General features: G+C 43.0%; 1 protein-coding gene across 7 annotated transcripts in view; it reads right to left on the reverse strand.

Annotated features, from left to right (window-relative positions):
* Window positions 1-14,590, reverse strand: part of eps15l1a (epidermal growth factor receptor pathway substrate 15-like 1a) — a 39,672-nt gene extending 25,082 nt beyond the window's left edge. For 4 of the 7 annotated variants that reach the window (XM_052475127.1, XM_052475129.1, XM_052475131.1 and 1 more), the window contains exons 1-15: window positions 14,527-14,587; window positions 13,398-13,439; window positions 13,043-13,132; window positions 12,436-12,483; window positions 12,218-12,313; window positions 11,872-11,937; window positions 11,505-11,690; window positions 11,059-11,304; window positions 10,765-10,922; window positions 10,499-10,676; window positions 5,937-5,999; window positions 5,029-5,117; window positions 3,240-3,312; window positions 1,307-1,468; window positions 932-1,129 (exon numbers count right to left, since the gene is read on the reverse strand). In XM_052475127.1, coding sequence (XP_052331087.1) covers window positions 932-1,129; window positions 1,307-1,468; window positions 3,240-3,312; window positions 5,029-5,117; window positions 5,937-5,999; window positions 10,499-10,676; window positions 10,765-10,922; window positions 11,059-11,304; window positions 11,505-11,690; window positions 11,872-11,937; window positions 12,218-12,313; window positions 12,436-12,483; window positions 13,043-13,132; window positions 13,398-13,439; window positions 14,527-14,553 — 1,722 coding nt within the window. In that variant the 5' untranslated portion in view covers window positions 14,554-14,587. Of the gene's footprint in view, window positions 1-931; window positions 1,130-1,306; window positions 1,469-3,239; window positions 3,313-5,028; window positions 5,118-5,936; window positions 6,000-10,498; window positions 10,677-10,764; window positions 10,923-11,058; window positions 11,305-11,504; window positions 11,691-11,871; window positions 11,938-12,217; window positions 12,314-12,435; window positions 12,484-13,042; window positions 13,133-13,397; window positions 13,440-14,526 lie in introns of all 7 variants that reach the window. The other 3 variants (XM_052475125.1, XM_052475126.1, XM_052475128.1) reach the window with 3 other exon arrangements.
* Window positions 14,591-15,983: the final 1,393 nt, after the last annotated feature.

Here is a 15,983-nt window from a genome sequence, read left to right on the forward strand (position 1 = left end):
TCTGATATTAGAGTCAATATGATTTGGTCCTGATGAGTATGGAAGTGCTGCCATTTGTTCATGAGAGTAGATGAGAACGGATCATCTTTCACTTACTTCGATGCAATGGCAAGGATGTCCCCACCTATAAAAGACAACACAGCCATCTATGGCTCAGCATCCTTTCTTGGGTGATATGAGAGATGTGAGATCTGAGGCGTGGGCTGTGGCATGTGGAAGTCATGTCAGATATGATGATTCAGATGATGCAGAAAGCAGAGGTAAAACAGCTGGTTCTCTAACTGAAACTGCCACACCCAAACCTGGCAGAGGACTGAGAACCAGCTGATATCTCCAAATTAATTCAAGAGGGGTTGACGACGATGACATGCACTTTAAAATATAATCACGGAATATATTACATTTCTCTCTAAAACAACTTCCCTAGAACTTCACTGAAAATGAAGTATGCCTTAAATGTCCAGTTTATGCTGAATATCTTTCAGAGAAATGAGAGGATAGAACTCAAGGGGGAATGAACCGAGCCCAAATTGAATCTGGTTGTTTCCGCCATTCATGACACAGTTTCCCCCTGGTGGTCACATTAGAAAGTGTCTTGCAACAGGTCCTCACATCCCACATCTCACATCAGCCTGGTTCACACCACAGGACAAAACAGAGCCAAGCCATGCTGAGCTGAATTGCCTGGTTATGCATCCAAAATAGATAGCTGTGCTGAAACCATGCAAGGAAAGGATAGTGCAACAATGAAATATCAGAGCCAGCATGGTTCGGGTTAGATCTATTGTGTGAATCAGGTAAGGTTGTGGTCCTTGTCCTTAGCCCGATCCCCAACAGGACATTACTGTGTATGGGACCTCTGCATATCTGACTGGGAACATTCCTGTTCCTTCTCCTCTCTCACTACCTGGCCCCAGTGGTTCTCTCTCACCTGGTTGATCTCGTCCTGGGTAGCTTTGAGGGATCTGATGATGGTCTCCAGCTGGAACTTGCCGGCAGTCAGGCTCTGTTCCATCTGGCTCTCCTCCAACTGCAGCCGGTTCAGGTCTGCTTTAGCCCGGCTCAGTTCCTCCTCCTGGCTCTGCAGGTCTGTCTCCTGGGAGTGGATCTGGTTCTGCAGAGATGAGATCTGAGGTAGAGAAAGAGATTGAGAGCAACAGACAGAGGGGAAGAAAGAAAAAGTGGACAATGTAAGCTTTGTCAACCAATGCAAGGATGGAAGGTCTGTCTACCAGATTGATAGTGAAAAGTAGCTAAGTTTCATATTGATTCCACGGCTACTACATGACCCCTCCATCCCTCTCACCATTTGAGACTCCTCGTTGCACTGGATCCTGACGTCGTTAAGCATGTCCTCCAGCTTGGCCTTCTGCTGGTCCATCTCCTCCAGCCGCTCCTGGGCATCCTGCTTCTGGGCCTCCAGCTCCTGCAGACTGCACGTCTCTCTGTCCAGGTCGTTCTGCATCTCCTGATGGACAGATGGGGGGAAAGAAGAGGATATTGGTTTGGGGGAAGATTCATTTCATAATTGAAATAGTGTGTTTTGGATAAACTGTACATTCCTGATTCATCACCAATACTTCAATTTGGAGAACCACCATATCACATTTAAATATACACTGCTCAAAAAAATAAAGGGAATACTAAAATAACACATCCTAGATCTGAATGAATGAAATATTCTTATTAAATACTTTTTTCTTTACATAGTTGAATGTGCTGACAATAAAATCACACAAAAATGATCAATGGAAATCAAATTTAGCAACCCATGGAGGTCTGGATTTGGAGTCACACTCAAAATTAAAGTGGTGAACTACACTACAGGCTGATTCAACTTTGATGTAATGTCCTTAAAACTAGTCAAAATGAGGCTCAGTAGTGTGTGTGGCCTCCACGTGCCTGTATGACCTCCCTACAATGCTAGGGCATGCTCCTGATGAGGTGGCGGATGGTCTCCTGAGGGTTCTCCACCCAGACCTGGACTAAAGCATCCGCCAACTCCTAGACAGTCGGTGGTGCAACGTGGCGTTGGTCGATGGAGCGAGACATGATGTCCCAGATGTGCTCAATTGAATTCAGGTCTGGGGAACGGGCGGGCCAGTCCATAGCATCAATGCCTTCCTCTTGCAGGAACTGCTGACACACTCCAGCCACATGAGGTCTAGCATTGTCTTGCATTAGGAGGGACCCAGGGCCAACCGCACCAGCATATGGTCTCACAAGGGGTCTGAGGATCTCATCTTGGTACCTAATGGCAGTCAGGCTACCTCTGGCGAGCACATGGAGGGCTGTGCGGCCCCCCAAAGAAATGCCACCCCACACCATGACTGACCCACCGCCAAACCGGTCATGCTGGAGGATGTTGCAGGCAGCAGACTCTGTCACGTCTGTCACATGTGCTCAGTGTGAACCTGCTTTCATCTGTGAAGAGCACAGGGCGCCAGTGGCGAATTTGCCAATCTTGGTGTTCTCTGGCATATGCCAAACGTCCTGCACGGTGTTGGACTGTAAGCACAACCCCCACCTGTGGACGTCGGGCCCTCATAGCACCCTCATGGAGTCTGTTTCTGACCGTTTGAGCAGACACATGCACATTTGTGGCCTGCTGGAGGTCATTTTGCAGGGCTCTGGCAGTGCTCCTCCTGCTCCTCCTTGCACAAAGGCGGAGGTAGCGGTCCTGCTGCTGGGTTGTTGCCCTCCTACGGCCTCCTCCACGTCTCCTGATGTACTGGCCTGTCTCCTGGTAGCGCCTCCATGCTCTGGACACTACGCTGACAGACACAGCAAACCTTCTTGCCACAGCTTGCATTGATGTGCCATCCTGGATGAGCTGCACTACCTGAGCCACTTGTGTGGGTTGTAGACTCCGTCACATGCTACCACTAGAGTGAAAGCACCGCCAGTATTCAAAAGTGACCAAAACATCAGCCAGGAAGCATAGGAACTGAGAAGTGGTCTATGGTCACCACCTGCAGAACCACTCCTTTATTGGTGGTGTCTTGCTAATTGCCTATAATTTCCACCTGTTGACTATTCCATTTGCACAACAGCATGTGAAATGTATTGTCAATCAGTGTTGCTTCCTAAGTGGACAGTTTGATTTCACAGAAGTGTGATTGACTTGGAGTTACATTGTGTTGTTTAAGTGTTCCCTTTATTTTTTGAGCAGTGTATATACTGTACATATGTGAAAACCCCTGAGTCCCCTTTTAATAAAAAGTGGTATGCCTGCTCACCTGCACCTCTGAGGACTTGTGTCTGATGGCCTCCTCAGCATCTCTAATGTCCTGCTCCAGGGTGAATTTCTCCCTGAAAGAGAGACAAACACACACAACCATCAACCAACAGCGCCACAGGGTAGAACCAGACAGTCTCCCCCTCCTCCTTCCTTCTCTCCTCCTCCTTCCTTCTCTTCTCCTCCTCCCTCTCCTTCCTTCTCTTCTCCTCCTCCCTCTCCTTCCTTCTCTTCTCCTCCTGCCTCTCCTTCCTTCTCTTCTCCTCCCTCTCCTTCCTTCTCTCCCACTCCTCCCTTTCCTCCTCCTCAATCTCCTTCTCTCCCTCCTCCTCCTTCCTTCTCTCCTACTCCTCCCTCTCCTCCTCCTTCCTTCCCTCCTCCTCAATCTCCTCCTCCTTCCTTCCTTCCTTCCTTCCCTCCTCTTCCCTCTCTCCCTCCTCTTCCCTCTCTCCCTCCTCCTTCTCTCCTCCTCCTCCCTTCTCTCCTACACCTCCCTCTCCTCCTCCTCCCTCTCCACCTCCTTTCTTCTCTCCTCCTCCTTCCTTCCCTCCTCCACTCCTCCCCCCCCTTCTTTCCCTCCTCCACTCCTCCCCCTCCTTTCCTTCCCTCCTCCTCCACACAAAACAACAAAAGAAAAAGGACAGACTGTGACAGCAAAGAGAGGGTTACCTGAGAGCATTCCAGTGTGTAAAAGCAAGATTTCTGACGCAGCATGTAAAGTATGTGGTGAAAACAAAAGATTGATAAAATACACACAGTAAAGGAAGGTTGGAGGGGAGGGGGGGGTGAGAGGGGATGAGGTGGGATGAGCGGAGATGAGGTGGGATGAGGGAAGGAACACCAGCTGTGACCTGTCTTCTCCTTTGAAGTGTGCATTTTATGCCCTGAGTTCTAGTGTGTAGATAGCATAACGATATATTAAAACACAAAACAGTATATAGATGTAGTATCTTAATTCGAGTCAGTTTGCTGCAGCAGGAAAATAATCCTTTAGCAACAGGAAATTATTATTATAATTAATGGAGTTATTATTTTATTTTTTATATTTTATCAACAATACAAAACATACACATACAAATGACAACATCATACAAACATCAACAACATCACACCTGCCCAGACCCACTAGCACACACCCCCATCTTCAGCGTCCGCATCACTTTCTACCACATGGTGTCAAACTGCACCCCGTTGCCCACGCACTTTCCATTTTTAGATAATAAAGCAATTGACCTTTCCATTGCATTAATGACGAAGGATTGGTTAATTTCCAGTTTTAAGTATATGTTGTTTTAAGATGATAATGAATGGAATTTTGTAGGTGTTTCTGCAGGGGTTGATACATTTTCGTAAGGGACATTTCAAAGTGGAAATGTCAAACTTCAGAAGCCTTTTAAAACCTAAAATAAACTTTGCAGGAAAGTTATCTTGCAACAGGGTGATCAAATTAAGATCATACATCTGTAGTTGCTACTTTTATTGCGTTTAGGTTAAACTACTGCTGTAAAACCGCAATGTCTAACTAAATCAAGTCAGAGCTATGTTGAGTGATGATTGATGAAAAGGAAATGAAGAGAGGATCTCATACAGGGTGACATAAGCTGGATATGACATAACTAAGCAAAAAATATCTGAAAAAATGACATCCCTAAAGACGGTGTGTTTTTAAGGTACGGAATTCTGGATCATTGTCAGTGGCACAAATGTTGCATGATGAGAAATAAATTACAATTTGAGATCACTTTGAAAGAAAATAACCCCTTTGATGTCTCCACAGTGTTGTGAATTACCTCTGCAGCTGAGCGATCTCTTGACTGATGTCATCAAGCTCCTTGATTCCAGTGAACTCTGACCCTGACCCAACAGAACTGGAGCTGTCCTGTGGATGGTCAGAAAGAGAAAAAGAAGAAGAGAAAGAGAAAGAGAAGAGAAAGAGAAGAAGAGAAGAGAAAGAAAGTTAGCCCTATTCTTAGATAACCTGAAAGCCCGAATGCCACAACATCAAACCATCCAGACCAAACCAGAGGGTAGATAGAGAGAGAGATCACAGGGAAGGAAGCATCACAGAGGGACGGGCGACGGGACGAGTGCAACAATGTCTGAGGTGAGCCGGTCACCATCGCCATGGTTAGGAAACTCAGGAGGTCAAGGCACACCACCGTTCACAGCCAGAGTTCTCACAAATGCTTTTCATCATTGGGTTTCTGTCTCGTGAGCCATCGAAAGCATTTGTCGAGTTTTACCAGTTACCTACCCAGAACTTGAACATTATTTGCTGATACAGAGATATAACCCAGAAAGCGGCATTCAGCAGCGTTTAGGTTAGGGTAAAGAAGAAAAGAGTGTGCAGTAAGCTCCTGGTATGGTCTAAGCACCAGACTGGAGCAGGATCGCAGCAGTCTACACACACAAAGCACATCACAATTTCGAACCACAGTTCCGAACCATTGCGATTCCAAACCATATAAATATAATTTCACACCAAATCAATCAATGAATAGTTATGTCCATCAAGAGGATACTCTCTCCACAGCTCAATAATGTAGTTACATAACACTCCCTGGCTGCCAAAACAAGTCTTTCTTATCAGAGGATCAAAGTCCCTCCCTCCACGCTTTTAAACCAAGCACCTGGAAGCAGGGCCATGGAAAATGCTAACACATTTTCAAAAAGCAAAATATGGGAGGACGTCACTCACCCGCCTCATCTCAGACAGAGCAGCCATCTCAGAGCTCACAGGGGTCACATACCCAGAAATACTCTGTGGATAGAAACAAGGGATGAAGACTTCCTATTGAACACAAGAATGATTCCTAGCCATGAGACACATTGAGTGTCAATCCCAGAAATGAATACAGGATTAGATATTTTTTTAACTGTGTTATATGTCTAAAAGTGTATAAACATAAAGAAAGAAAGTTGCACACTCTATATATGCTCCCAACAATTTCATTGGTAAACCTAATATCCTTTTTCTCAAAGTGGAAATACAAGTACTTGCAACAGGGTGATCATGTCTCTGCACCAAAATAGGTTGTTTTCAATAAAACATCACAATAAGATGTAGAGCAGTGGTCACCAACCGGTCGATCGTGACTGGTGGATCTCCAAGCCATTCCTAGTCGATCACCAAACATTTCTGTTAAAAACCCAATAATAAAGCCATAAGTTCCTATTTTTGTATTTGTTTCGTGCTGTTGGCGGTATGTGCACTTGATTCAGCAGCACTACTTTCGGGAAGGCACAGTGTTCCCATTATGAACCATTTCATGTGTCTGAAGGTAGAACTCCGGCTACCTGGCAGGCCTAGTGAGCAAATCAAGTGCACCTATTTGTATTTGTATTTATTATGGATCCCCATTGCCAGCAGCTACTCTTTCTCGGGTCCAGCAAAATTAAGGCAGTTTATACAATTTTAAAGACATTAAAATACATTCACAGATTTCACAACACACTGTGTGCCCTCAGGCCCCTACTCCACCACTACCACATACTTCCAGTTCTAAATCCATGTGCATGTATAGTGCCTACGGCTGGCCAATCATATAGCTCAGACCACCGTGTCTGCAGTTTCCTCGCGCCATAGACTTTAAAAAAAACTTTTAAAACCATGACTTGAGAGAGACTCAATGAATACAGCAAATAGCTGCTGTTTTTATGGGTAAGTTCATGTTTAAGTTGTTATTCAGCACTGTTAACACTTTTATGAGCCACTCAAGCTTCCACTCAAGCTACAACCAACACTGCAGCTGCAATTAATGACTATAGCAAAGTGTTTCAAAAAGCTTGCGTTGATATTTGTAGCTTGTGTCTTTTTTAATATCGAGGAATATTTCACTTTCTCTGGTCATAGAAGTAACAACATAAATTGGTGCATGAGGCAGAAATAATGCTGTGCGACTTAAGTTTCGCCATCAACTGGAAGACTGTGTCCACTATTCTCAGTGGAGGGAGGGAGCGAGGTGGGACGGTAAGTCGGGTGAGAAGCAGCCTCACAGCTGCTCCCTCCCCTCAGACTGGCCATCAGATGCAGGCCATCAGTCCAGTAAAATAAATAAGCTAATTATTATGCTCACTCAGCTGTGCCTCACAAGTAATACAACAAATGATAAATTACCAGTGTGATCATATACCTAAAATGTTGAAATATAATTTCATAATGGTCTGAGAAGAACAACTGTCACGCCCTGATCTTGGAGATCCTTTATTATTCTCTATGTTGATTAGGTCAGGGTGTGACTCGGGTGGGAAAGTCTATGTTTTCTATATCTTTGTTTTTGGCCTCGTGTGGTTCCCAATCAGAGGCAGCTGTCTATCTTTGTCTCTGATTGGGGATCTTATATATAAGTTGTCATTTTCCTTTTGGGTTTTGTGGGATCTTGTTTTTCTGTTTAGTGTCTGGGCCTGACAGAACTGTAAGCTTTCGTTTTCACGTTTGTTATTTTGTTTTGAGTGTTTTTAGAATATTAAAATCATGAACACTTTCCACGCTGTGCCTTGGTCCACTCTTCATTCCACAAACGAGAGCCGTTACAACAACATTGGCAGGGAAATTAAAATGTAGACAATATGCAGTGATAATATATTGGGCCAAAGCCTATTTCACAAACTTCATTGCTACAAAACTGTTTTTAATTGGTTAAAGTTGCATAGGCTTAAGTTTTTGAAGTCCTGTTTAAAAACAAATCTGAGCGGTAGATCAGATCTCATCTTGCATTTTGCCTCAGAAAGTGATCTTGACACTGGTGTAGAGCGTTCGATTTGCCTACTGGGGAACACACAGCTCAGCTAAAACCATTGACAACTGCGTGCCGATTTCAAGGGATTGTTAAATAAATGTTAACTATTTGGTTGTAATGTCATCACCTCTTGAAGAGCATAGTCAGACTTACGAATTTCAGATTATTCTATGCAAAACAATTGCGCACATTTATCTCTATCATCAGAGTTATACAGAAAGTACCTGCCTGCTTATCATGATCAGTAAACATCAATGATCATGTCATTTCAGATAGCCTCACAATATCTCTCAATATTTGCCACCATTAACTGGATAGTTGAGAGATATAAACTAAACCTGACAAGTATGAGTGGTTTAGGTTAATTTCCCATATTTTGTGTGTTGTGTCTGTAAGCTACCTCTAGAAACGTTGCACAGTTGGCTAAACATATGCAAGTGGGGCAAAAAAGTATTTAGTCAGCCACCAATTGTGCAAGTTCACCCACTTAAAAAGATGAGAGAGGCCTGTAATTTTCATCATAGGTACACACAACCTCAAACAGTCACACTCCAAACTCCACTATGGCCAAGACCAAAGAGCTGTCAAAGGACACCAGAAACAAAATTGTAGACCTGCACCAGGCTGTGAAGACTGAATCTGCAATAGGTAAGCAGCTTGGTTTGAAGAAATCAACTGTGGGAGCAATTATTAGGAAGTGGAAGACATACAAGACCACTGATAATCTCCCTTGATCTGGGGCTCCACGAAAGATCTCATCCCGTGGGGTCAAAATGATCACAAGAACGGTGAGCAAAAATCCCAGAACCACACGGGGGGACCTAGTGAATGACCTGCAGAGAGCTGGGACCAAAGTAACAAAGCCTACTATCAGTAACACACTACGCCGCCACGGACTCAAATCCTGCAGTGCCAGACGTGTCCCCCTGCTTAAGCCAGTCCAGGCCCGTCTGAAGTTTGCTAGAGAGCATTTGGATGATCCAGAAGAAGATTGGGAGAATGTCATATGGTCAGATGAAACCAAAATATAACTTTTTGGTAAAAACTCAACTCGTCGTGTTTGGAGGACAAAGAATGCTGAGTTGCATCCAAAGAACACCATACCTACTGTGAAGCATGGGGGTGGAAACATCATGCTTTGGGGTTGTTTTTCTGCAAAAGGGACCAGGACGACTGATCTGTGTAAAGGAAAGAATGAATGGGGCCATGTATTGTGAGATTTTGAGTGAAAACCTTCTATCATCAGCAACGGGCATTAAAGATGAAACGTGGCTGGGTCTTTCAGCATGACAATGATCCCAAACACACCGCCCGGGCAACGAAGGAGTGGCTCCGTAAGAAGCATTTCAAGGTCCTGGAGTGGCCTAGCCAGTCTCCAGATCTCAACCCCATAGAAAATCTTTGGAGGGAGTTGAAAGTCCGTGTTGCCCAACAACAGCCCCAAAACATCACTGCTCTAGAGGAGATCTGCATGGAGGAATGGGCCAAAATACCAGCAACAGTGTGTGAAAACCTTGTGAAGACTTACAGAAAACGTTTGACCTCTGTCATTGCCAACAAAGGGTATATAACAAAGTATTGAGATAAACTTTTGTTATTGACCAAATACTTCTTTTCCACCATAATTCGCAAATAAATTCATAAAAAATCCTACAATGTGATTTTCTGGAATTATTTTCTTCTCATTTTAGGTGGGAGAACTTGCACATTTGGTGGCTGACTAAATACTTTTTTGCCCCACTGTATAGTGGTAAGTAGACCTCATGTACTTTTTTCTCCAGACGATGGAGACCTACCTACCTAGCGAAGTTAGCTAACATTATACCCTTTTCAACATTGTTTTTAAGAGTGTTTAATTACAATGACTTCTGACAGACATGATATAGACTACATAGATTGACGGACCAAGTCAAATTGGCTAGCTAGTTAATAACAGATCACGTCAATATGGCTAGTTAACAAGCTAACTTTCAGGGGATAAACTAGATGGCTATATCAAAACATTGTTTGATTTGCTTGCCATTTATAGTGGTGATGACAGGAGTCCGACTGACAGCTTTACCAGGACGAGGACTTGTCGATGTCAAGCTCTTTTCAAAAGCCTAATGTCTGATGAAGCAAGCTAAATTATGTTGTTTGCTTAGCTAGCCACATGCCAAATGGATAGGTCCCTTTACATATCTGAAATGACATGATCATTGATGTTTACTGATCATGATAAGAAGGCAGGTACTTTCTGTAAACTCTGATGACAGAGATAAATGTGCTTTGCATGGAATAATCTGAAACTTGTAGTTCTGACTATGCTCAATAGGTGATTTATTTAATCCAAATAGTTATAACATTTATTTAACATTTATTTAACAATCCCTTGAAAGTGGTACATAGCTATCAATGCTTTTAGCGAAGCTGGGGGTCTCCTTGCCCCCCAACAGCCAAATCTAATGTATTGTGACGCTTTATTGAAAACAACCTATAGAAAGAGTGTGTATGTGTGTGTGTGTGGTGCATGAATGCGTACATGGGAGGGAGTGGTACACACTGGAACGGGAGTGCCCCTCTCTGAAGGAGGGATCATGTCAGGGGTCAGGGCCTGAGGAGGGTCCATGCCTTTGCTGACTTTCTGCTGGATGAAGTGCATGGCCAGAGCAAACTGCTCCCGCGTCAGCTTCCCCATCTGCCTGGTGTCTGCCAGGGCCCTGGACACACAATAATAACAACATGAGTAATACAGTCAACTTCAGTCCGGTAATCAGGTGGCATCAGCCATCAGTCAGTCTCTCCTACCATATATGTGCCAGTAGATTCTGGGGCAGCCCTGAGTGCATGAAGATGTCCTTGACTTCCATTCCGCTGACAAAGCCATCCAGATCCAAGTCTGTCTTCAGGAAGATTTCATCAAAGCGTCCTCTGTCTGTCACCGGGACCACCCAGTTCACTGAGTGCTGACATGGAGAAGAGATTACACGCATTATCACACACATATCTCACATGTTAAATGTTTTGTGTGTGTGTGTGTGTGTGTGTGTGTGTGTGTGTGTGTGTGTGTGTGTGTGTGTGTGTGTGTGTGTGTGTGTTTACCTGCGCGGATTTGAGTGTGTGTTTGGGAGAAAGGCTGCCGGCACTGTTGAGGGAGTTCATGCTGCCGTGGGAAGGGGTGGAGCGCAGGCTGTCCTTGGGGGGCGGGGGGCTGGCGGGCAGCACAGGCACGGTGCCAGGGAGGGAGCCAACCAGAGACTTCTTCCTCTTGTTAGGAGGGATGAGAGAGGAGGGGAGAACAGAGGGGACCGGCTCCTTCTCCAGGGCCCGATAGACCAGGTGCATGGCCTGGACAACAGAGGGGAAAGAACAAAGTCAACTAGTCATTACAAATGCTATTACAAGTAAGCCTTATTACCAATGTTATTAGACAGTTATTATGTTTTACTATTGTGTCAGTTATAATCTTATACACATGTGAAAGTGAGCTGTGAAATATTTGTTTATTCAGATCTAGTCATTCCACAAGTTCCTGGAGTACACCTTACCACAGCAAACTCATCTCGATCCAGATGTCCATCTTTATCAATGTCACTAAGATCCCAAACCTTTCCTAACACGTCCAGAGGTAGTTTTGAGTTGATTAGAACTGGTTTTACTTTGTCACCAGAGAGCAGTCCACTGACTGGTGCAAGACTTTCAAATATCCCATCGAATTTACTCTTTTCTTCGGGCTGGAATAAAAAATGAACAAAAATAACAATGAGTGATTGATAAACAAAGGTAAACTCATTGTTGATGATTCTCTGAATTCAGTGTTTTGGATGACAAAATAAAAAAAAGTCTAAGATACAAAACTAAAATATGTCTGCATCAACCAAGCATATGGTCCTGGGGTGTTTCAACATGACTCACCCTCACAGCCCAGTGGGGTTCACTAGAGACCGATGATGTGCTTAGCGATGGGCTGCTAGTGTCCTTCTATAACAAAACAATTTTAAAAATAACTTCACCTTCACGCTTACTTTACAATCTCCCAACCAAACATATAAACATATAGAGTTTGAGAAAATAAACGCATCATAAAACTATCATGAAACATGTGTGTAGTTAGGAATGTACTAGTTAGGAATGTACTAGTTAGGATTGTACTAGTTAGGACTGTACTCTTTAGAATTGTACTAGGTAGGATTGTACTAGTTAGGATTGTACTAGGTAGGATTGTACTTGTTAGGATTGTACTAGTTAGGATTATACTCACAAATTTTGGGGGAGGGATAGTGAGGTTCAGACTAGTGAGGCTGACGTCTTGTCCGCTCTGTGCACAGGCCACCAACCGCAGAGCTACATAGAACCCCTATTAGACAAGACAGGACAACATAATTATTTATGGGAACCATACAAATACCAGCTCAATTGCCCTCAAGGGCCACAGAATCAAAGACATCACACAAAGAGAGGAAATGATTAGTTCTCTACCTGTTTGTCCAAGAACCCTTTCCCATCTGGGTCTGCCAAATCCCAGATCTGAGGGGAGACAAACACAAACAAGATGATCAACTAAGGAAACATCAATTAAAGCATCAATGTGCAACAATCATTATGGAATGTGTACAAAGTAAAGTAATAAACAATCAATGTGCATAACAGTCCCAGATAACCAGCTGAATGTGATGGTGAGATAGAATAGGCTAAGACTCAAAGCAGAGTATGACATAAACAGACCAAGGTAACACGTAAAACAAAAGATGGGTACAAACGGTACACCAAATATAGCTGAAACAAGTACACACCCTAAAGGTTCTGATAAAGAGAAAGGAACGACATTGATTAAATCAGACCAGGCAATGACGTAAGATGTGGTCATCTTTTCCAGTTATATTCCTCTGGGAGTACTGAAGCATGCCTGTGTGGAGGTGCTCGTATTACTCCTTAATGACAGAGACACTCTAATAAACATAACTTCCTGCTGGTTGCTTTCAGAACAGTTTATCCGTCTACAGTGTCCGAGACTATTCCCTTGAGTCTGCCACTCTGCCCAAGGTTTCAGAGACCGGCAGTGCTACACAGTACCAGTGCTACCCACCTTTCCCAAGGTGACATCAGGAAGGCCAGATTTCTTCAGGAACAACGCAGCTTCCGTGGGCCCTACTCTCCCCGTGTTTCCTGGGTCCACCTTGCAACAAGCACACAGCAAACCAAATTATGAAATGTTTCTATCCACACCTTCACTCTATACTGTTGAATGTGTTTAGCGTTGTCTTAATGTCATAAGGTGTATGCACCAATTTGTAAGTCGCTCTGGATAAGAGCGTCTGCTAAATGACTTAAATGTAAATGTAAATGTTAATGCATCCATTGAACAATAAAGACATTTAATGATCCCTAATCTATGTAGATAATATGACTATGTGATAACCAAACTTTAAAATGTATTTTACCTGTCTATAAAAGTTCTCGTACACAGGGTTCCCACTTGACAGCTGATTGGGGAAAGGTTTTTCAGATTACTATTTCAAATAGCTGCTGGAAACCATTGTCTTACGTCAAATAGTGTGACACACCCCACCAAACTACTACTGACATCTGGACCCATCCTTTAAAAAGGCACTTAAGGGTCTATCACAAACAATAGCCAGAGAGGGATTTCCTGTCCCGTGACATCAAATATGAATGTCCTCTAATAGGCCATGGCCAAGTTGTTGAGTACCTTTTGTGAGCTCTTTAAACTTAAAGCGTTGTGTGAATTATAAGATGGCAAAAGGTGTTATAAATCCATGTTCTCCAATAACACTAAAAGCCTATCTTTGTTATGTTTTAATGGAATAACTACAAGCATCATGTAGCCTAGCTAATGTGATTGACACAAAACTGGTCCTCTCTGCAATCTTACTTAAAATGCAAAGTACCCAGCATCGACATAAGCGCACAAGCTGGTCAGTCATCATTCATCACATCTAGTAGGTAGCTGCAGGCATTACGGTATCACTACTCACTTCATAGCTATCACAGTGTAGCAGTGTATTAATATGTATATATTAATATATTGTTATTACAGTAACTGTTCGTGTTATTACAATGTTATAATAGTCCAATTGTGTAGCTTACTAGCTTGTATTGTTTAGCTGGCAACCTATCTAAGCTAACTATATATAGCTAGCCTTCTAGCTCGCTATAGCTAACTAACGTTGAAATATGTTGGTATGTTTTGGTTGCATACCTCCTGCTCTTCTGTCTTGTATATACATCTAAATATTTATTAAACATATCTCAAAATATCTTTCCTCAAATGAGCATTAACGTTAGCTAGCTTGTTCATTTTTCAAGAAAGCTAACGGTAGCTAGCCCACTAGCCAGGCTAGCTAACTAGCTTTCTAACGGTACTCTCTTCAAGCTTACTGTCAAGGCCTTGTCCCATCCAACTAGCAAGCTAAATACCTTCGGTATTTGTCTTCTTTCTTATACAAATTGGATAAAGAGCACACCACTAAAAACGGCAGGTCATCAGCATGCACAACAGCTAGACTGAAAGTCCACTGCATAATATTGAATACATTGCAGTAACATTACCTGGGTGAGAGATGTGAGTGCTGCCATCTTCCCTGTTGCTGCGGGAACGCACACACCCTCCAGTTCGTAGACAACACCACCTCCTAGTGGACAAACTTGTGCATGGCACTTATGATTGAAATGATAGTCTTTCAAACGTGTGAAAATTGTCATATTGTTTCAAGCAGTAATGTAAAGTACTTAAGTATAAAAATGTAAAGTACCACTTAAGTCGTTTTTATGGTATCTGTACTTTAGTTTACAATTTTTTGTATTTTTGACAACTTTTACATCTACATTCCTAAAGAAAATGTTTTACTTTTTAATTTATTTTCCCTGACAGCCAAAAGTACTCTTCACATTTTGAATGCTTAGCAGGACAGGAAAAGTGTCTAATTTACGCACTTATCAAGAGAACATCGCTGGTCATCCTTACTACCTCTGATCTTACACACACTAAACACACATGCTTTGATTGTAAATTGTTGGAGTGTGCCCTGGCTTTCCGTACAATAAAAAAACAAGAAAGTGTTGCTGTCTGGTTTGCCCTCAAATAAGGAATTTGAAACTATTTATCCTTTTACTTTTTTAGCAATTATATTATATACTTTTGATACTTAGTATTCAGACCCGTTGACTTTTTCCACATTTTGTTCCGTTACAACCTTATACTAAAAAATCTAGCATCAATCTACATAATGACAAAGCAAAAACTGAGCAAAAACTGATTTTCAGACATTTTTTGCAAATGTATAAAACATTTAAAACGAAAATATTCCGACCATTTACTCAATACTTTGTTGAAGCACCTTTGGCAGCGATTGCAGCCTCAAGTCTTGGGTTTGGGGCTGCAGTGTAGCCTAGTGGTTAGAGTGTTGGACTAGTAACCAAAGGTTGCAAGTTCAAATCCACAAGCTGACAAGGTACAAATCTGTTGTTCTGCCCCTGAACAAGGCAGTTAACCCACTGTTCTTAGGCTGTCATTGAAAATAAGAATTTGTTCTTAACTGACTTGCCTTGTTAAATAAAGGTTTTTAAAAAAAAGTCTTCTTTGGTTTGACACTACAAGCTTGGCACACCTGTATTTGGGGAGTTTCTCCCAAACTCAGCAGATCCTCTCAAGCTCTGTCAGGTTGGATGGGGAGCGTCGCTGCACAGCTATTTTCAGGTCTCTGCTAAGATGTTCGATCAGGTTTAAGTCCGGGCTCTGGCTGGGCCACTCAAGGACATTCAGAGACTTGTCGCGAAGCCACTACTGCATTGTCTTGGCTGTGTGTTTTTGGTCGTTGTCCTGTTAGAAGGTGATCCAGTCTGAGGTCCTGAGCTCTCTGGAGCAGGTTTTCATCAAGGATCTCTCTGTACTTTGCTCTGTTCATCTTTCCCTCAAGCCTGACTAGTCTCCCAGTCCCTGCCGCTGAAAAACATTGCCACTGCATGATGCTGCCACAACCATGCTTCACTGTAGGGATGGTCCCAGG

The sequence above is a fragment of the Oncorhynchus keta genome, chromosome 22, assembly GCF_023373465.1.
Source record: "Oncorhynchus keta strain PuntledgeMale-10-30-2019 chromosome 22, Oket_V2, whole genome shotgun sequence".
NCBI lineage: Eukaryota > Metazoa > Chordata > Actinopteri > Salmoniformes > Salmonidae > Oncorhynchus > Oncorhynchus keta.